The sequence below is a fragment of the Rattus norvegicus genome, chromosome 2 (assembly GCF_021556685.1).
Source record: "Rattus norvegicus strain SHRSP/BbbUtx chromosome 2, alternate assembly SHRSP_T2T, whole genome shotgun sequence".
NCBI lineage: Eukaryota > Metazoa > Chordata > Mammalia > Rodentia > Muridae > Rattus > Rattus norvegicus.
Genome location: NC_141535.1, coordinates 27,379,570 through 27,401,964, shown reverse-complemented (window position 1 = coordinate 27,401,964; position 22,395 = coordinate 27,379,570). Strand labels below are relative to the sequence as shown.

The 22,395-nt window shown below is 42.3% G+C and overlaps 1 protein-coding gene across 5 annotated transcripts in view; it reads right to left on the bottom strand.

Moving 5' to 3' along the window:
- Positions 1-22,395, bottom strand: part of Ap3b1 (adaptor related protein complex 3 subunit beta 1) — a 200,184-nt gene that overhangs the window by 75,053 nt on the left and 102,736 nt on the right. For all 5 annotated transcript variants that reach the window (XM_087621633.1, NM_001429216.1, XM_087621631.1 and 2 more), the window contains 5 exons: positions 15,526-15,712; positions 14,445-14,575; positions 9,909-10,053; positions 7,348-7,501; positions 4,036-4,177 (listed from right to left, as the gene is read on the bottom strand). In XM_087621633.1, coding sequence (XP_087477759.1) covers positions 4,036-4,177; positions 7,348-7,501; positions 9,909-10,053; positions 14,445-14,575; positions 15,526-15,712 — 759 coding nt within the window. The remainder of the gene's footprint in view (positions 1-4,035; positions 4,178-7,347; positions 7,502-9,908; positions 10,054-14,444; positions 14,576-15,525; positions 15,713-22,395) is intronic.

Sequence of the window (22,395 nt, the reverse complement as noted above, 5' to 3'; positions counted from 1 at the left end):
GACTGAAGGAGACACCTTATATCAATCTCAGTGCTCCTCTTAACGTACACACACATCGAACCCTTGTCGGTGCCTACACACAGTCAGTGCCTACATAGCCGGCACACGGTCCCCTAGAGAAAACACTGCTAACGTGTAAAACGGACACAGTCACAATACACAGTACCCCACAGAGATCTCGGCACAGCTCATGTGTGAACAGCAGAACTTGACTCCACTGACAAGGAGTGGTGAAGGAGTATTCCAACAGGCTGCTTACTTCCAGGTACTGACGCTTGGGTCTGATGAAGGGGAAACAACATTAGCTCAAATAAAATGTTTGCCACCTGCTAAAAGCATCTTAGTGTGCAGATTATAAATTGTTTATGTTACAAAAAAAATCTAAGATACACAGATACAAATGAAAACCATTCCCACATATAATATGTCTATATTTCTGAGTTTTCTCTTTAGTCTTCCATATCGAAACATTTTCCTTTACACGCTTTAAAGCATGTGAACGTGCTTAAGATACAGAACTATTAAGAGGGATTTTGTGGAGCTGCATATGGTTCAGTGGTTAGGGCACTGGCTGCTCTTGCAAAGCCATATATTCATACTCTCAAGGTCTCATGAGGATGCTCAATGTGTCCCCAAATACACTGTCCACATGAAAGAAAAATAGGAAGATTCAAGCTGTAGAGTCCAGACATGAATTTTCAGCACTAACTCTCAGTCAGCTAAATGAAGGCAAAGAAGCTACCATCTGCCTTGATTACTCATAATTTGAGCAAAAGCCACAGCATTTGATAGGAGGGATTTTCCACAACAATAAAGTCGCTTATTTAAACACACGCCTGCATGCACACACTCACAAAGGCACACACACTCACACATGCGCACACACACACACACTCACACACACACACTCACCCAGACATGCACATACACACTCACACATACACGCACACACACTCACACACACACATACACATATACGCACACATACTCACACACACACACACACACACTCACCCAGACATGCACATACACACTCACCCAGACATGCACATACACACTCACACATACACACTCACACATATACACACACACATACACGCACACACACTCACACACACAAACACACACACACACACACACACTCACCCAGACATGCACATACACACTCACACATACAGGCATGCTCTCTCTCTCCCTCCCTCCCTCCCTCCCTCTCTCTGTCTCTCTGTCTCTCTCTCTCTCTCTCTCTCTCTCTCTCTCTCTCTCTCTCTCTCTCTCTCTCTCGCCTTCCCACCTAACACGGCCAGGAAATGGCACCCTACGGCAGGTAAAGTGTGAGACGTGAGGCGAGCACAGGCACAAATGCACAGCTTTGCTTACTTTGCTTCAGGTCCTGCTCTTCACATCCTCAGTCATCAAGACAGGAGCTCCTCACTGAAGTCCCCAACAAGGAGGGGACAAAAGGACTGACTGACCTCTGGGGCCTCTGTAGATACTAACACTGCACAGGCAGTGGAGTCTACAATTTTTCAATTTTACAAAACCGTGTAAGAATAAGTTCCCCTAATTTTATCTGTCATTTACAAACATGTGTCCCTCCACCCACACTGTACTTCCTGTCACTATTCAAGGCGCTTTATTTAAGAGGATATTTAAGGATTTTTTTAAAGAAGGAAATGAGAATATGTAAAACTCTCCATGTTTTTTTATGAGTCCATAGTAATAACTCAAAATCTCTACAACTCTATATGAATTTTGTAAAATGGAAACCTTAAATTTCATTATATAAGTAAGAATTCAATTTTAAAATAAGTTTTATTATTTGCAAGAATATTTGAAATAAGACAAGACAAACTCTAGCAGTATTTTAAATATTCTTAACAATTAATCTGGATGTGGAGGGCCTACCTGAATGAATTTATTTTCATTTCTGACCACTCAGATGACATACTAAGGAAATTCAGATTTGTAGAATTAACAAGTAGCTTTTTAAATATTGGTTTAAGAAGAAATAAAACTCAGTGAATGCCAGCTTCTGACAGTCAGTGTTCCAGACATGTGGGATGAGCTCATCCTGACACTGCTTCTCAGTGTGATCATTTACAAGAGAGAGGTAGCAATCTGAGACCAGAAAAGCTATCACGCTCAGGTTCAAACTCCACAGAAGGAACTCTGTTTGCAAGGTAAACACTCATGCTTTCATACTAACCAGACAAAAAGCTCAACCACCAATGTTCAACTCAAATACATACATGATTCCTGCATTTGCTCTAAAATGAGTAACTGTAACTAGCTCAAGAATGTATATATTAAAGCACTGAAAACATTTTGCTAGCATTTATTTATCATATTTTTATTGCTAAATATTTTAAAAGCATGTTGGAATCAGTATTTAACAATCTCTCTATATCTGCAGTCCTATGCTCAGTAGTGCCTCTAAGGCTTCCTTCCATGCCCCTTTTAGTAACAGTGAGTCTTGTCACAGCCTACACCAAAACCGCACGGGCAGGAGGGGAGTAGAGAGCGGCTCTCACATGTCAGGCTGTGTCATTAGGGAAGACTGAGGGAGGGAGGACAGATGATCTGCCTGAGTGAGCTGTAGGGACAGTGCTGAATGTGTCTGCTTTAATTCCTTAGCTTTCTCACAAAACACTCAACTTTCACAAGTATTCCACTCTTTTTTGTTGGTTTGTGTCAGGAGCCAACAAGAATCAGCTTAAAAACTAGCAGGTGATCTTCCTGAGATGGGTCTGCCTTGGATTAATATCTATGATGGATTTGCTCTGGTAGGCAAGGCCCAGGAGGAGTCACTTTAGGAAGGATTCCTGCTATTTATATGCTTTTCCTATTGTTATTAAATATATTTAACACTTACTAGGTATTAGCCCACCCTTTGGAGCAGATCTCCACAGAACAACAAAGATGCACTGTCTTGTAGTGATGCTACATAGACAAATAGATGACTTTTTATCCTTAATGACGATCCTGTAAGAATTTCTAAAATCAATTATTAATCTCGTTTATAACACTGCTATTAAATCCTTTCTGAAAGTCCAAACTGCAGTGAGAGCTCTGCCAGTCCCCACGCATCGCATCACGAGTTAACTGCTTCTGAGACAGCAAGCAGGCATCTGCTACTCAGAACACATTCAAGAGGTTGTGAAACCATTCACCTAAGGTCATAAAAGGGAGCTAATGACTTATTTTAGGTGCTAGGACAAAGGATAAAATATTGCCTGTGTTTATCTATACAAAACTTCCCTAATTACCTTGTCAAAAAAGTTATGGTGTTTAACTTTCAATGAACCTTTTGAGCTTGGGGACTGATGATGGATGTTTAGCCAGATAATCTCTCCCGATGGAAATGCATGTAAACAGTCTCTGTTGTAAACTTCATTAATGATTTCAATTATGTGTAAACTGTGACGAACTTCCCTACCCTGTGATTATGTATCCTAGAAGATGTCTAAGTGCTGAGGACAAAGAGCCCCTCTTAAGCATCCTGCTTATCCCCTTTTTCCTTTCATAGGAAACTTTTTAAAACTCAGAAATCAACACTAAAATCACTTCTCAAAGTGTCCCTTTTACTTCCTGTGACTTCCACTAGCAGAGATAGAACAAAGGCTTAATCTTCTGTTGTTTTAAGATTGGGGTGCTTCTGAGAGACACTCAGAAGGCAGGTCAGCTACTGAAGCAAAGTGACTTAGACGTAAGAAAGGGAAATGTTTTGTTATTAAAGAGCAACCGTAAACACTTTGTAAGACCACGTCTCACACCTACTGAAGTTCACCCCTCCACTGTCTGAAGAAAAATCAAACAAGACAGAAGGATCACTGGGGCTGGCCCCCGGCAAATGTGTTTTTGCTTTTTTTCAGATAGGGATTCTCTGCACAGTCTTGGCTATCTTGGAACTTGTTCTGAAAACCAGGCTGCCCTCAAACTCAGAGATCTGCCTTCTTCCTTCACCCCATCCATCAATTGGAGAAAGGCACAAGCTGTACATGTATGTCAGCCACAGCACATGCATGGTCTTACCTTAGCTGTTTTTCTGGGTGCAGGCTCACTGTCAGAGCCTGACTCTGACTCTGAAGAACTTTCTTCTGTGGAACTGGACTCCTCACTGGACGACTCCGAGGCCTGAGATTTTCCATTTTTCTTCTCCCTGTCTTCTGAGGCACTGTGAATAAAGATGAATTTTGAGATATAAACTGTAAAACCGTATGTTTAAAATTTAAAATTTAAGTAATAGCTTAAAAATCCTGAGATGAATGAAAACCAAATAAGGGCTGCCTAGATGACTCCATGGGTAAAGGTCCCCATGGCCAAGCAGGGCGGCCAGCATGATCGTCTGTTGTCAGGACCTACACAGAGGAGGACAGAATCGACCCACAGGTGGTCCTCTGATCTCCGAATGTGCACTGGGAAGTGTGCACTCACGCAGAAACAAATTTAAATTTAATGAATAAAGGTAGTGTTACCAAGAAAGCTAGAATGACTTCGAGTGCAAAATCACAAAACAGCACTTGCTGGTAGAATCAGTAACCATACAGAAAATGCTACGAGAGGCCAGGTGGACTTTGGGGAACTAAGAGTAAGAAATTCTTAGAACTCAGGCTGAGTTTTAGAATGAGGTTTCAAATATTGCTTCCTGGTAAGTTTAAGAGGTTATACATTGACTTTTGTGAAAGGACCTACATTTGGTAAATTCTGTTTCTTTCTCAGAAAAATCAACAAGGTAAACACAGAAGTGTGATCTTAAATATGTATGTAAGAAGATGTTAATTGGCTCAGAGGAAACGACTTGTTTATTTAGAGACAGGGTCTCCACACCACACTCTCACAGGCTTCTTCTCATCGCTCACTGAGGTAACCAGTATTATTGCTAACTTGTGAGCCCCAAGCTAGGTGCCAGAGGATAACTGTGAGGACGCAGATGACCTGCATGTCAGCTTAGTGTCTGGGCTGCACTGGAGCATACAGAGAAATACAGCAGCAGTGATGAGGCATACAAGCAAGGTGTCCCAAGGTGTCAAAGGGACACCTACACTAGATACCCACGATCAGGAAGCTTCTTGAGAAAAAGAACATGACTTGAGAAACAGAAGTGGGGTGAGTGGGCAAATTAAAACTATTCCCCAAAGAGAACAGAGAAAATTGAGATGGACTATCTGTCTCCAAGTCCCCCAAAATGCAGTTCCTCATGGTGTACGTCTGTGTAAGTGTACATGCATGTATGCACATGTGTGGGCCTTGTAAAACTAACCTGGGGACCAGAGGTAGCTCAGCAGTTAAGAGTGCTGACAGCTCTTATACACGACCCTGGCTTCAGTTCTAAGCACTCACACGGCAGTTTGCAACAGCCTGTAACTTCCAGTCCAGAGAATCTAAGACTGTCCTAACCTCCTCAGGATTCTGCATGATGTGGTGTATACACACACACACAAACACACACACACACACACACACACACACACGCCAATCTATCTGAAGGTCTTCTGTTTTGTTTTTAATAATCTGCCTCAGGCGGGGCAGTTCTAGGTGTTTCATTCCAATGATCTACTGCAAATGCTCTCTTCCTGGCTTTATTATTAACCCACTTACGACAATGAAACCAATAACTTTAAGGACACACTGACATGAGAGGGAATCCTGAACTCTGAAATCAAATCTGTCTCCTGATGTCCTAATCCCCTTCCCTCTATCTACTGTTTCTCCCATGAAGACACTTTGTAATGAATGTAAGACTGAAAGTTGGTAACAAACGCCTGTGACTAGGAAAGAGTAGTTTCTGAGGAGACTTAAAGATTATCAAGAACTTCCAAAGTGGTGAGGGCAAATGACAAGCAAACTCTACAGCGACGGGCTGCAGGAACGGGAGGAGGAGAGCAGTGTGGGAAGAAGGATCAATAGCTCTCAGAATTGATTTCTGTGGAGGAAATATGTTGCTGTTTATTAAAAATGGAGCAATGGCAACATCTCAGAGCACATGTAATTATACTTGAAGATGGAAAAATATGTTGTTTTCTCTCCTACAAAATGGTAGCAATATATATTGTCCCCAATCCACTGTTTAAAACACAGACCTGCAAATAGAACGGCTTGGACTGTCACTGTGGCTCACTTTGGTGTAACGATTACTTTGAATTCAAACATAAAAAGATATGAAGCCAGTATGTGATTAAAAGCATATATCATGGTGACACGTGCCATCTGAGGAAACACTGCTATGCTGAGGAACACATCTAGAAACAAGCACTTTCCCAAACCAGATCAGCCCAGCACAGCTAGTCTGATGTGAAAGCCAAGCAGTGTCCTCACACGCCAGGGACCGCAAGCCAGGGCCTCTCTCCTGCAGCAGGCGAGCTGCTCTAAGGAAACGTCACTCCTGGCACTGCAGATAAGATTTTAAAGGTAAAAGTGTTATTTTATTATGTATCACTCAATTCTGATGGTAATTATTGTTTACCTTACTGCTTAGAGTTTCAGATGTTAACCTAATGAGAAGAATTTCCTGGTAACTAGGTTTTTAACTTTGCAATGATGAAAAGCCTGTATTAATTTAACCTACAGATTTCATTTGTTCTGAACAGGAAAAACAATATAAATCACTTTTAAAATCATTAAATCCTGACTTAAATTAATAAAGTCATAATTAGGGCATTATGCTGTGTTTGTTATGGAAGTGGCAGGGCGAGCTGCTTTAATTACTGTCTGTAATAAAAGGAGCAGAGAGCGTACTGCACGCAATCAGTGCTGTCAGCCACGACTGAGCCCAAGCTGCAAGCTCATCATGGGAGTGGGCAGCAGGCCCCAGAGAAGGGCCAGGGAGTCAGCGGAGGCCACTCTGACAGCAGGGGAGGGGAAACAGAGCCACACAATCCAAGGTATTAGCCCCAATTACTCAAAATCTTAATGATGCCTTAACACATGAGGACACTGTTGATAATGGCAGATCTTGAAAAGCACCAACCCTTAAGTATCTTCTGACCGTCTTCCTTCACAGCCTTTGACTCTGATATTTGGATCCTAATTTTTTAATGTAACATTATTTAGAAAAATCAATTGTCTTGGTTACATAATGGCAAAGTGCTGGAGGATTTAATTTTAGCCCTCAGCAAAATTGCTGCAAAGGGTAATTAAGTGTTTCATCTTCTGCTTATCCTTAAGGCCGTCTTCCAAGGTGAAAATGCACCCTAAGATCTGCTCAGGTCCAAAACGGAACCCAAGCACGGAACCCAAGTCAAGGCTTAACATCTGTTTTGGAGAAAATACACGGGCGTTTCTGACTGAGAATTAAGGAAAAATAGTAACTCTGGGGAACCTCTGGAGGAAAACTGACTGCATCACCTTTTCCTCTTGGTTTTGGAGTTCGTCTTGGCCACCCTCTGGTGTTCTGCTTCTGCCTCGCTTCCGGTCTCGCTGTCTTGTCCACTGGAGGAGTCCTCGCTGCTGTCCTCGCTGCTGCTGCCTGAGTCTCCACTCTCACGTCCAGACCCACTCTCTGCAAGACAGAGCAGTTTCACTTAAACCATTCAATTAGTGGAGGAGACCATAACATCGACAGCGACAGAGGGAAACGAGGTACTGCCTTAGGAGGACCTCGTCTGCTCAGAGGCAGTCGGGAAGGACTCACACAGAAGGCGAGATGAACAAGGAAACACGCCCGCCGAGAGGGTCTCTCTTTAACCTAAAGCAGCTAGCTATGGCACACCTTTGTGTTATGAAAGAAGGAATAAGAGTGGTAAAACAAAGAAATCATTTTAATCTTCCTAGGAACCAATTTTGAGAGAGAAAAGAGCTTTTAAGTCATTCCCCAAAAATGTCTAAGTTTATAAGCAGAAACTAAGAGTTTTGACTTACTTTTGCTAGCCTGAGCTAACATAGCATGCCTGTGTTCCTGCAGAGGTGATGAATGACGATCTGGGCATGATGGAGCACACCTGTAGCTCAAGGATTCAGGAGGCTGAGGCAGGATGAATAAGCTTGAGTTCAGGGCCAGCCTGGGCTACATGTGGGTCATTCTCTCAAAATACATATATATTGGTGTATGTAGTAAAATGCAGCCTAATTTTCACTATTACACATGACCTTAGGTGCAGAGCTGTACAGTAAATCAAAGGGCAGCCCACTGCCCTGCTCATCACCCACAGAGTGAAGTGCCCCCAGCATACACAACCTGAGGGTAAACGCTGCTCCCACACCTGCTTCGGGGCATTCCTTTCTATGCCACGGTGCAAAGCCAGGATGGCTGGGTTCTCCCGTGAGAGGCCCAGGTTCAAATCTTGGCTAAGCCACTCCCCAGCTCTAAGACTGCAAGTTACACAACCTCTGACTCCCAGTTTCCTTTTCAGCAAGGGAAATACTTCAGAGCCGTTGGGGCAAGCACATGAGTCGAAGCATGCGCAACAGGACTGGCGCACAGCAAGGCACCTGCCGTAACATCCTCCACAACCTACCCGAACAGAGCTTCTACACAGAGAGCTGCGATCTGCTGTGCAACCAGAGAGAGACAGACAGACAGACAGATGGACAGACAGGACAGAGAAATATAACTGATTCATACTAGAAATAAAAAAAAGAAATTACAGGGCTGAGAGGTGGTTCAGTGGATAAAGTGCTTGCTGCACAAGCACGAGAAGCTGTATTTGGCTCCCAGCACCCAGCACGTGTGAAGGCAAGCATGGTGGTGCTCATGGAGTGTTTGGCAGAGGTGGACAGATGGAGGGTCGCTGGTGCTCATTAGTCAGCTTAGGAAAAAACAGTGAAAGACTGCCTCAAAAACTGAGGTGCGAGGCTGAGAGACAGCGCTTGCTGCGAAGCTGAGTTTGACCCCTTAGAACTGATCCCTTCAAGGTGGCCTCTTATCTCTACACAAGTGCCAAGAATTGTGCCTCTCTCCCACACCTGTAAATGAATATATGTAACCAAAATTTGAAAAAGAGAGATATGTGACATTGACATCTGGCCTCTACACATGCATGCACAGGTGAATGTTCTCACCTCACACACAGGCACACAGCATTCCCACCCACCCACCATCCAACCCTCACGCAAAGAAAAAGGGAGCAGGCAAACAGCATCAAATTCATCCACTGCCTGTCACCACATGGGACTCAATGGCAAGCTGTGTCCAGCTAATCGGATGCAGCTATTTCCCTCTGGGCGTACAGAAGAACCCCTCTCAGTCCTGTGTACTCAGATAACCTCATCAGGAGCCACTGAGGTGAGAGAACGCCATAAGGATGTTGAACAACGCTAACCTGGGCACAGGCTTGTAAACAACTTACATATTTTCTATGTTAACTTTTGGGTTGAGGTATTTGGCTTATTATAGAAGAAGACAATGTATGGGGTTAATTTATCAGCTATTACAAAGCTTTTCAGAGGGCGGGTGAGAAGGAGGTAGAGAACTCGGACACAGCTTGGGCCAGACTGCCACCGTGTCACACTTTTGACTTGTGACTCAAACATGTCCACTAATGTAAATCACACGCAGAATTTTAGTTATAAAGTTTTGGGTTTGCTTTCATTTTAGTTTTACTTTTTTTTTGGTCTTCCAAGACCATGTGTAGCCATGGCTGTTCTGAAACTGTCTCTGTTGACCACGCTGGCCTCGATCGAGTGTAGTGCACTCGGCCTCCTAAGTGCTGGGAGTAAGGTGTGCTTTAAAGTCTCCTCCCCAGCTCTCAGCTGGGAAAGTAGGTGCCTCGCTTAGTGGTGCAGCTGAAGCGGGGATTCTCAGTCCAGGCCTAGATGCTTTCTTCAGTACACACTGCTCTCAACTTCCTTCCTAGCTCTGAAAGTAAATCCTGAGATGTCTTTAGTTTAGTAACAGACTGGAGGGAGAAAGAGAGGAAAAGATAAGGGCATCTTATGTGACAATACACTTCAATTATTATAAAGCCCACCACTGTCACTGCTGCTATCAGAGGGATCCTCCTCCTCATCTTCTTCATCTTCCTCTTCTTCCTCCTCCTCCTCCTCAGATTCTGAATAAAATTTCTTCTCAGGTTTTTCTTTCTTTGTTTTTCCAAGTGGGGTCCACTCTTTTGCCTGTTTATATAAACAAAGGAAACATTAATGAATTCTTATTACAGGACGCAGACTCCTGGCAAGTTCACTGTGAACTCAGAAGAGAAGTTTGAGACTTTCATAGAGAAACCAAGTGCTAGACATGTAGTCCTGACAGGAAAGGTATCCATTCCAAACACAGAATATATATTCTCATTCAGAGCCCACTGTTACGTCACTCACATTATACTCCCAGACTGTTAAACAATGTGTTTGTTGGTCCACAGAAGACTTAACCTACAGTAACAAGATAACATACTTGACACATAAGAGGAAAACGGCCGTCAAACCATAGTGACTGCTGGCAGTAAATACTCATCATTTTGCTATGCTAAAGCCTGACTCCTCTTCTCACAGCCTCATGGGTAACCCATGGTGACGTGCTTTGCCACACTGGTCTGGGTGCCTGTTTCTCCCAGACTGCTGCAGGAGGTTCCTAACTGGTTACTCGTTTCATCTCTCCATGGACTCCAACCAAAATCTGCTGAATGTAACAGCTGGGCAGTCCGGACCAGCTACTCTGTGGTTCCAAACCTTGGTGACTCCCCATTTCAGTCTGAGAGATGGGCGGCGTTTGCACCAGTTTCCTTCCCCAGGTACAACAAGCTGTTCCCGCTCACTCCCTTTCCTCTTGCAGACTCTGCTCCAGCCAATCTCCAAAGACTCCAGGACCAGCTCTGTATGAGGGTCACTTCTCAGCGATTCCACCTCAACACAACTCCAACTGCTCTGAGAAGCAGTACTGGCTGCCGTCTAATATGCCGTGTGATTTTGATTTATGTACTTTTTATTTCCCCAGAGTAGCGATTTCTAACATCTGTACAATGAAGCGTCCCTAAGTATTTCTGTTACAATAAATATTAGTTATACCTATTATACCCTCAAAGATTTCAAATTTGTATTAAAAATATTTATATATATTTAAGAAAATTATATTCTTTGGTGGTCACTAAACACGACCTTAAAAGAAGTCTTTACTAAGTCTTTACTAAGTCTGACATAACCACAACCTTGATTCACTGTGGAAAAATTAAGTCTCATACCTTCTCTACTAAAAAGCAAGGAAATGAAGATTTCTTAAAAGCTCAAAATGGTTAAGACTCACTTATTTAGTACACTTTTAATTGAGTTTCCAGAGTGTACCAGCAAGATAGTGTGTATATGTAGATAGGCAGATATTTCTATATATGTATATACAGTATATATATTCACATATATACCTATACATATATACACATTTTCATATATATGCATGTATCATTGTAAAGGAATGTAGAGCATGATACTCCAAAGGCTCATTACAATTTTGTGGGAATATATTTTAAAATACTAATATAAATAAAAATATTTATGCTAAAGAAAAAATCCAATTGCCTGAGAGAAGTTCCAGTAGCCTGAAAAATTATTACTTGGGAAACGACAAGAAAACGAATGAAAGTACTCTGAACACAAGAGTTTCCACACCCATGCAGTTTCCTCCATTAAAGCCCAAAGTCTAACAGCACTGGACTCTCACTCTGTGCGAGAGCTACAGAGCTGTAGGGAGAAGAAAAGAAGCAAAGGACAGGAGAGGAGTGGAGAGGTGGGAAAGCTAAGATGCTCCACACAACATGTAAATATGTGTTTATAAAGCAAGACGTCCTCGATATGCAAAACGAAGTCCCGTGTAACTGGAAAAAGGGGATTTTCTGTAACTAAACAAAACTCTCTAAAGGAGCCACAACACTCACTGGTACCTTAATATAAATATACATCCTATCTGATATCCTGGAAATGGCGGTGTGTAATTCAAAGTGACTTCTAGTGTCAACCTGACTAGGCTCCCTGTTGTTTTGATTAAAATGTCAGATTATCTAAGCCTCAGCCATTTTTCTTCCTAAGTTATATTTCATAATAATGAGATTTGACCTTAGAGGATCACTAGATAGTAAACCCAGAATAAATGCAGTGTATCATGTGCACAAAATGCATTGATAGACTTCAGGGGAGGGCTGGAACAGAGCAGGGCAACGCCTTCTGCAGTTACAAACGCATCTCAACACAGAACTAGTTACACTGTATTTATATTTCATTACATCCCTCGGAGAGCATTTTAAGCCACTAACTCAGAAACCAATAGAATAAATTTGTTTGTTCTATGGCTTAAATGGATACCTTTAAATCTGGTTCCATTAGCTATAATTATTCTCCATAAGTTATTATTTAATTTCAGAATTATAGTTAGCAAAATGAGAAAGAAATCAATTTGTCTCTGTTGAATGGACAACCGAAATGAAGGTAAGAAAACACATGGAAAGGTAAGAAGCCGGCCAACCTTAGGACACCAGCAAGAAAAACTCAACTGCACTGGTCTGCTATCAGTTTCTAAGAAGGTAAGTCCTTTCCAGAGGGAAGAGAGAGGAAGGGAAGAGTGGGCAGAGATGGGAGGAGAACAAAAGGATTATTCCACTAGAGCCAGGGCATTGTGTAGGCAACCAGGCAAGAGGAGAACAAGGTAAGACCCAGCAGGCGGGCTCAGCAGAAGAGAGGGTGTCTGCACAAGAGTCAGCAGAGGACACTGCTTCATATCCTAGCATCTGACAAAACTTGTACACACAAGGAAATGTGCTCAACAATGCTTAAGTTGGGGGAAAAAATAAGCAAACTTAGCTTCAAGCCTAACGGGCATGCAATGGGTTTTCCTATTTATATTTTATTTTTAATACACATGCTTTATGTGTTCATGGGATGGGAGTTGAGTGTGGAGGCTAGAGTCAATGTTGTGGATCTTCATGAGCCTGGCCCTCAGAAATTCAGCCAGAAGGGTGGATGCTGGCTCATTCTCATTCCCCTGCCTCGCCAGCATGGGTTTTCAGATGTACCCACCACAGCTGGATTTCTATGTGGGTGCTGGGGATCACTTTACCAACTGAGCATATCCCCCGCCTCTTTTCACCTTTTCTAGAACACGAAAATGATGGCTGAGAACAACAGTGGCCTGCACACAAGCTCCAGCATCCTCCCCTTGATAACAGAGGAGAGCATGCGAGAGCACGCCAGACAGCAGACAGGGGCGTAGAACCCTGGTCTGCAGGAGCTATGGGAACCTGCGTTTATTTAGGCTTTATAAACCTTGGTTTCCTCACCTATTAAATGGAGATACTGAGCCTGGCACCATGGGATACAACTTTAATCTCAATACCTGGGAGGCAAAGGCAGGCCGACCTGTTTGAAGTTGGCCTGTTCTGCATGGTAAGTTCCAGTACAGCCAGAACTATTCAAAGATACTGTCCCCAAAACACAAACAAACAAACAAACAAGAAAAGAACAACAAAAATTCACAAACAAAACAACAACAAAAATGGGGTGAATGTGGGTATCATCATGAGGTTTAAACACACTGGCATCAGTCACACAGCACGGCCTGGGTCTGAACTAAGGTTAATTAATCATATGCTGCGGGACATGCTCCAAAGCCAGTACGAGCTTCCCATTCAAGGGAAAGCTGGTTCTCAGCCTAATCATATTACATGGCTGTGCTCATTAATGGGATTATATTTAAAATAATGATTCCCTTGCTTTGCATGTGGAAGGGAACAAGGAAGCTAACTAGCTTTCCAGCTGGAGTTGATGGTAAAGGCCTCTGATTCTCTGAATTCTCATTCACTGAATCACTTATATGAGAGAAACATTAAGAATGTAATTCTCGTCTGCTCCATTTAAATTAAAAAGCAGTGAATGTATTCATACAATTTCTAGGTACAAAATCTTTCATTATCAAACTTTCTGTGAAACAATAAATAGGTACTACTAGTAAACAATAATAATTATTTAAGCCTAATATCTAGTATAGTTAGGAGAAGATTTAGAAAACACACAATGGTAATTTTTTAAATGTGAAAAGTGTATCAAGGTCATCTTTGGCACACGATGCTTTCTATTGATTTTTAAGCATCACTTAAAACAGAGATCATCGGAAAACCCAGTACATTTTGTACAGGTTTTTCTTTTCTGGAAAAGAACAGCAAAATTATTTATAAAAACACTGACAGGAAGCTTACGAATCTCCAACAAAGTAGAAAAAGCTCAATCCATTGAAACTAAATACCTCAAAAATTGAATCTACACAGCTCCAAACGCAACCGCACAAATGTGGTTGGCACTGATGCAGAGAATTCAATTCTCTACTTCCTTGAAGCAAAGAACAGCCCACGCACAGGGGCGAGGAAAACCACACTGTGCAGGTCCTCCCAGGCAAGGTGTATCTAACACATTACATTCAGAAACACAAGAGCAGCATTAGGTTTTCAGTCCAAAGGCTTTTATATAAAATGGTAGTTGCCCCAGAGGCTCTCATTGCTAGAACAAAATTAATCTCAGAAAGGTCAACTTACTGACTCTATTACTTCTACATTGCGAACCGATGGGTCAGGCGCCACCTCTGGCCAATTAGATAATTCCAGGTACCCGGACGCTTTAACGTTGAGAGTATGAGATAAGGTGCCAAGCTGGAAATGATCCCTGTCTATTAAAAATGGAGGAAAATAGAAAACAAACAATATGAGCTATATATAACAGATGACAATCACATCAGAACTCAAGGTATCTGGCATATTACCACAGATGTCAAGGAATAAATATAAGCCAGGAAGCTCTTCATAGGTCAGAAAACTGATTTCAGCCCATAGATTACAATAATCTCCCCATAATGGTCAATAAAAAGCTAATCAGTCAGTGTGTTTAGAGGTGTTGCTCTGAAATGCAGCTTCTCTAAAAATTACTTTACTGTGAATATTAGGAATGACAGCGCCGTTAAACAATCCATATACATGCCTTGGCACAAACACATTCAGAATTTCAATAGTTTCTAAGCCAAACTGAACTGCGTTCACTGTTTTACGACAATTAAATAAGAAACAATGTGGAAACCAAGCTACAGAACTATGAGATTCCAACCATAATAGCTACTTGTTAACTGAAAAGATATTTAATTAGTCCCCTTTCTAAAACGCTGGGGGGAAAAAAAACACAAGTTCCTTTTTGACAAATGAACTTGAATATAAAAGCATATTTGTATGAAATAATTTCTTCTAGAGATGATGACATTAGTGTACATGGATATTTAATTAATAACTTACTATTAGGGATCAGGAAATAAAAGTATTTAAAGCAGAAATAAAGCCCATGTCTATAAGAACAGAACAGCTATGTTATCTAGTGTCCAGTTAAACTGTCTAACGAGGAATAAAACCAGGGGACCTGAAATTATTTAGGAGAATAAGGTCTGCAGAAAAATAAACTTTAACAAACGTAAACATGAAGCTTGCTCTGACAGATGAGCGAATGCAAGCACACTGCTCTCATATATCGACACAGAAGTCGTGTTTCTCGGAGATGAATCGGAAGCGCATGAGGAATGGGACACACTGACACGTTTTTAGAGAGCGTGTTTTACAGTTATGCATCTGGTAATACCTTTAAAGGGAGACTCCAGCAGTGGTGCAGGCTTCTGTGCTAGAAAGATTTTTTTGGCATATTTACTTAGAGCTCCACTCTTCTCGTTCGGAACAATAAGCTGCCTAATAAATCTTGTGCGGTCTCTGATGTCGTAGTTCTGATCATACTTGCCGAGATTTAATATGTACTGGGTAAGCAATTTTGTCTGTTCGGAAAAAACAGAACGCGTTGAAAATGCAGTTATTTATGATTATTGATAACTCTGGATAAACATATTTAAAGATGTAATAAAAACGAATGGTTATGTCAAACAAATGTCGTTCCATAGGGAATACGCATTTCTACCATGGCAAATGGAATCTGGAGCCAGCGCACATGTCCTCTTCGTGCTGGGGAGGTGAGTGCTGAGCACTGAGGAGCAGCCATGTGCTAGATTATTAAACTGCTGAAGTGGAAAGAAAGGCATCATTAAAAAAATAATCATATATGGCAAACCCGCTGAAGGGTCTACGTGAGAATAATGAATGTGGAAATACAACTAAAAACATGGCACTCAAAACTTAATCGGAAAAATATGCAGGACATCAAAACATCAGAGAGTATTAGGGGCTGGCAAACTGCTCCTCCTGAGGTGTGCTTTATGAAGAGATACTGTCCCTGGCATACGCAGTGTCTGCACTCTGACTGCACTCCGTTACTTTACCCTGAATTATGACCCATTAAAGCAGACACATGAATCACTGAACTGGATTACTGCAAATTATTTGCAGTGCATTTAGCTGTTACTTTTTCATAAAAGCAAGCTGCTGATGCCCTCCAAAAACTAGGATAAAAGAGTTCTTCCATTTTCCCGCCCTGCTGCTTAGCCTCTAGTAATGCTGGTCATTTATTTACTTACGTAAGCTTTCACACCAGAAGCGGGCTTGGTAAGTCAACTTCTGAATGCACTACATTAACGTATACTGAGATGATTTTAATAATAATTAAATCAAAATTGGAATGTAACAAAATAGGTTTGTATTTTAAACTACAGTGTTTTTAAATGAAAAGGCAATTTTAATTTAGAAGTCTACATGTGTACAACTATAAATTTAAGCTAAACAGAAGTCATAAAATAAGGAAAAATTAACCAGAGATTAGTACTATTAGAGGATTTTACACACATTATAAACAAGTGACAATAAAAGCAATCAACAGGGAGGAGCAAAGACAAGGCTAGAACATCACCTCAGAGACCAGGAACAGTGGGCCCTACAGTAACAGTCAGCTGGGGACTGACAGGGAGAGGAAGGAGGCTTCTTTTGGAAGCAAGGTATTTGAAAGCATTAACACAGTTTGTTAAAAAAGAATTACAAATGCTTGCAGGTTTTCCTGAATCTGGTTACCAACAACTGCTGTTCACGTTGCCTCATCTACAAGTAATGAAAAGACTTAAACATGATTCCTGCTTACAGAGTGGCAACTAGCCAGCCCCCGGCAGATGAGAAGCACAGCCCCCGGCACAGCTTCTGCAGGGTGTGCCACACTGACATTCCCACTGCACAGGAGAGCTGGGAACTCGTGCAACAGCTACCACCCTCAACTCCATGACAATCACTCATGAACGCTATGTCCACCCCAGCACTGAGACTGAGGCTGCAACGCCATTTCACCAACGAAGCCCACCAATGTGAGCTTTTGAACTGGCAGTCCTACATTCTGCTTATGAATTTCTTAACCCCCAACTAAGTTTGCAAAATTAAGCTTTTAAAATATATTAACAAACAATATTTATATTGAAAAGAATTAAAGTATGCATGTATGTATAAAATTATAGATAAGCTTATAGAACAATTCTCTAAAACTGTATTTTCAAAATAAAATTCTTCATAACATAAAATGTTATCTCTGCAATGATGTATTGAAATAAGTATAATAATTATTCATCACATACTAGAGTAAGCAATTTCTTTGCTGTCTGTCTTTAGTAGCAAGGGCATTTAGAATCAAAGAATGCATGTTTAAAATAGTCTATTTTGTTTTGTATTTTTCAAAGTTAAATTTTATGATTAGAAACTACAAAACTGCTGTCATTTTCAATGTATTCTCTATCACAGTGTGTGTGGGGTGTGTGTGTGTGTGTGTGTGTGTGTGTGTGTGTGTGTTTATACACACGCAGGTGCATGTACACCAAACATCAACTCGGGTGTCTTCCCCTTTGCACTCCCCCGTATGTTTTGAGACATGGTCTCTCACTGAACCTGGAGCCCATGGACTGCTTCAATGATTGACAGAAAGCACCAGGGATCTAGCTGTGTCAGTTCCTCCTCTCCCTCTGGCAGGGGTTACAGATGTGTGAGCTTCTTGCTCTTAATTCGCACGGCACTCAACAGTGATAGCACAGAAACTGAGATTCAAAGCTGAGGTGAGGAAGCTACTCGTGTGTTTCTGAAACATAAGCATTAAGGACACTGCTTCACTATGGATTACAGCTGGGGGCATGACTGCATGAGACACTGAGACAATCACCATAAATTAGGCTTCTCCAGGGCTTTAGAAAGGGACCAGCAGATGAGTAAATAACCATGCCATTTCACGTCACTCAGGGTTCAGTGCAAAACTCCAATAACACTGTTGTACACGCGAAGTACATAAAACAAGAAAATGAGATATGGTGTGCTCTAACAGAAATATTCAGTACCCTCTGCTCTAATCTATTACATTTTTATTTTCATTGAATTTTCCGGTTTAGATAAGAAACCAGTTCTGTTATCATCTGGTGACTAAGGCTATCAAACACTACTTATATCAAGTACACTCCTTTCAGTGCCTGGTACTCAGGAAAAAGGAACCCAAGGGAAAATGCTACAAAAATTAAGACATTTGTTATTTAAATTATCTTTGTAAGAGATACAAAAAGGTACTACATCCTTACCTGGCTATTCTAACAAGTAATAAACTACAAATATTTATTCAGACAACAGTTACACAGCAATGACAAAGACACACCCTGAGAAGGATGGCACTGGCTCCCCACAGCTGTGGGCCGCAGTGCACTTGCACAGACACACTGCATCACCAGGTACTGGTGGAACCACCACTGTACACATGGTCTGTTAATGTCTGAAATGTCGTTAGACAATGCACAAATGTGGCTTACAGTCAGAACTAGTAAAGGTCATGTAAAGTAGCCATAAAACAAGTCTAAGACATAACTCGAAAGAATACAAAAAGACATGCAGAATTTAGCATCCAGGTCAACAACGATTATTTTTAAAGGCAAGAAATTGATAAAGGCATTTGGGAACTCTATAGAATTCTTAGCTGCCCCTAGAGGCAAATCTAAGCAGCACTGTTCTGTACTTGTATGACCAAAAGGTTCCTTTCTGTGACTTAATGAAGTTTTTAAATTCAACAATAACAACTTTCCTGTCAATTTGAAAGCCCTCCCTGTTAGATGTTTTGCCATAGCGAGGAACACTAGGAATTGAGCCTAGGATCTCAGGTATGCCAGACAAGTGCTATACCACTGAGCTCGAGCCCTAGTCCAGGTCTCCCCTTCTAAGAAGTTCTTATTTACTTACTGTTCTTGGGAGAGGGGGAGGGAGAAGCAGAGGAAAAAGGGAGAAGGGGAGGAAAGGGGGGCAAAGGAGAGGGGGAGGGACAGGAGGAGGAGAGGCAGAGGGACAGCAAAGCACAGTGGTGTTGTCCCTGTGCAGCACCAAGACTTTTGTCAAATAAGAACAAAAGGCAAAGCGAGGGGACTTCTGAAAAGGTCCAAATCAGGAAACGCAGTTCTCACTTTAGGAGGATGCGCAAGATATCAGTATAACCATCCAGTTTCCTGCTGAGAGCCAAAATGCTCTCAATGAGTAAAAAGTGATCACTCGGTCGACACCCCTGTCTCCTGCGCGGGATACATGTCGGCCCGGAGATCCCCGTAATAGATCTCCGTAATAAACCTCGCCTTTGCTTATTAAAAGAAATAATAATAATAAAAAAGTGATCACTCTCTAAGTAGCAGAGAAGTAGAAACTTGAGCATCTCACAGAATATCAAACAGGAAATGAACCACATCTGTACATATCACTATTTCTAAGACATGACGTGAAAAGCTGCAGAACTATAATAAAGTAGAACGTGTGTTTCAGAAGCACAAGGCAGGCACTGTGAGCTTATTAATGGGCACTCGCATAAGGGAAATAAGCTTGACTGAACGGAGCACACCAACAGCACAGTGCGCTCCCACCAATAAGGAAGAAAGACGGTGCCAACGGGAGCTTGGGGCTGCAGAGCCATCGCGTTTGAAAGGAGAAACGGAGCAAATGCCGATGGCAACTGTGTCCGACCGATAGGCAGATACGTGTGTTTCCCTGCCATGTTCTTTTCTGGGAGTTCGCAACTTGCCGTGATTACACATAAAAACGGGCTAGGAACAACACTGATGCCTCATTTATCTCCACACTGAAAACCTCAGACTCATTACACATGTTAGGAAACACCCTTCAGTCACTTTTATGACTAATGTCCATGTTAGCCAAACCAATGCTTAGTCTTCATGCCCTGTGCATCCAGACCTGAGCAACTCTAACATTTTCCACACACACTGACCCCATCTCCTTATCAACACTCCACAGCATTGTCACTGGACCTGTTTATCCAACACGGTTCTCCACTAACTAGCAGAGGAGGGATTACACTGCCCTGTTCCTAAGAGAATAGGCCCAAAGGAGTAGGTTTCTTCCTGAAAAACAAAGATTGCTGGTAGCTGAACTATTCCCCTGACTGTGAAAAAATCATTTCTACTAAGAAAAACTAAGCAGCCAACCTGGGCTCAAATGAAAAAGAGGAGGTACCGTGGGCTAAGTACTAGCTCAGAACCATGAGCTAACCAGCGTGAACTAGTCAGCAGCATGAGCTAACCATCGTGAGCTAGTCAGCAGGATGAGCTAACCAGTGTACCCCAGGATGGCCTCATTTCTCCCAAACAGTCCTGCAGAATGTAGTCAGCTCTGCTCCAACACTTGTTTTGAAAACGTGTACTTGCTCTAATTCCAGTGAAATTCAGGGATAATTTGAACTTTGTGTTTGCTGTCTTCTGTAAGAGGCAGTGGTGAAAGCAGAGAATGAACCTAGCAGAACTCGGGGGCCCAGGTACCCACCAAATGCATGCCTCCCACACCCACATCAGATGCTGCCATGTGCAGCTGTGAGCCACTCCTCGCACAACTTTCCTCGTGGCTTCAAATGACTGATTATTCATGTCTAACAGAAGGGCAGAACCGTCTCCACATGCTTCCTCACTCAGCCTTGGGCTTCATGTAGGAGTCTGGACTCCCGATGAGTTGCACGAGTAAGAACCACATATACGTATGTTTCTATGAGGTTCTCACTTAACTATCCAAAGCCTACTTCCGAGCACTGGGACGCTACCTCCTCCTGCAGCAACTCCCGTGTTTGATCCCGGGTAGCTTTGCCTAACGTGATGATTTTTAAGAACACAGACACTGCATGACCATAAGTACATTCCTTTGACTCCTAGTCCACCTAATTAGGAAACTGCCTCAAACGGGACCGTCACCTGTGAGAAAGCACACAGAAAGTTAACAATGTCCTGTCCAATTACACATGCTCCCACCCCGATGGGACTCGCCTAAACAGCAGAGGGAGAAAAAGATGAGAGAAAATAAGAGAGCATGTGCAAATGGAATCACGGATATGTGTATGAAGTTGATGAACAAGAAAACATAAATAAATGAACCTATTTCCCAAGAATTTCTTCTTGAAAGCTGGTCATATAGGTTTTTAAATTGAGGTTAAATAAACATGAAACTTACTACTTTAAGATTATAATTCAGTGACACTTATACTGTCACACAACCATTAACAACTGCTGTCTGTAGAACTCTTTCAGCTTTCCACAGTGAAACTTGAAAGCCATTAAACCACGACACTCCATTATGGTTCTCCTACTGAGTAAATCTGGATTACAGATGCTGTATCACAGACAGCACTCAACACTTAGCATACTTTAATTAGTACTGAGTTTTTGTTAGCTTCAACACACCATTAACTTGATGGGGTTCGAAGTGCATATTCTATTTCCTGGTTGCACCTCAAATTTCAGACCAGGTCTTTTATTCTTGGGGTGCTGCTTTGGTGGATCTCTCTTAGCAATCAGTTGAAAACCTGGCAATTTCTCCACAGACGTCCAGGCTCTTCCACTGTGGGCCCTCTAGAATCTTCTGTAGCTCTGTCCTGTCTGTAGCCTGTTTGCATGCTGCCCTCACTTCCCCTTGAGAAAGCAGTTGCTCTGTGCAGTGCCGAGTCGGTGCCTCCTCCTCCCCCAGGCCCCACACTGCCCGCTGCGTCTTCAAGCATCCTCTCTCTGCTGAGTGCTGAGGCCTCAGCTGCTGTCTCGGGAAGGCCATGCCAATTAGCTTACCCCGCTATCTGAAAGCAGGCCGTTAAAATTATCTTAGAGAGCTCTCTACTTTTGGTCAAAAAAGATATCCTTCTTCTTCTTCTTCTCCTCCCCCTCTCCCTCCCTCCCCCCCCTCTCTCTCTGTGTTCTTCCCAGGAGGGTGAGCAAGCACATTCTTGTGGAGGTTAGAGGTCAATCATGGAGACTGTTCCTCAGAGGCTATCACTTTTTTAAATTTATTTATTTATTTATTTATTGGAGGAAAAAGAGAAGAGCAGGGAGGGGAGGAGAAAAGAGGGGAGGGGAAGGGAGAGGAGGGGACTAATGTGGAGAGTAGAAAGCAACTTGAGACTTGGTTCTCTCTTTCCATCATGTAGTTCTCAGTGCTCAGAGTCAAACTGTTAGACTTGGCAGCAAGACTCATACTCATGGGGCCCCTCACCTCCACACACACCTTGTCATTGAGGTGGGGTCCATCCCCAAAT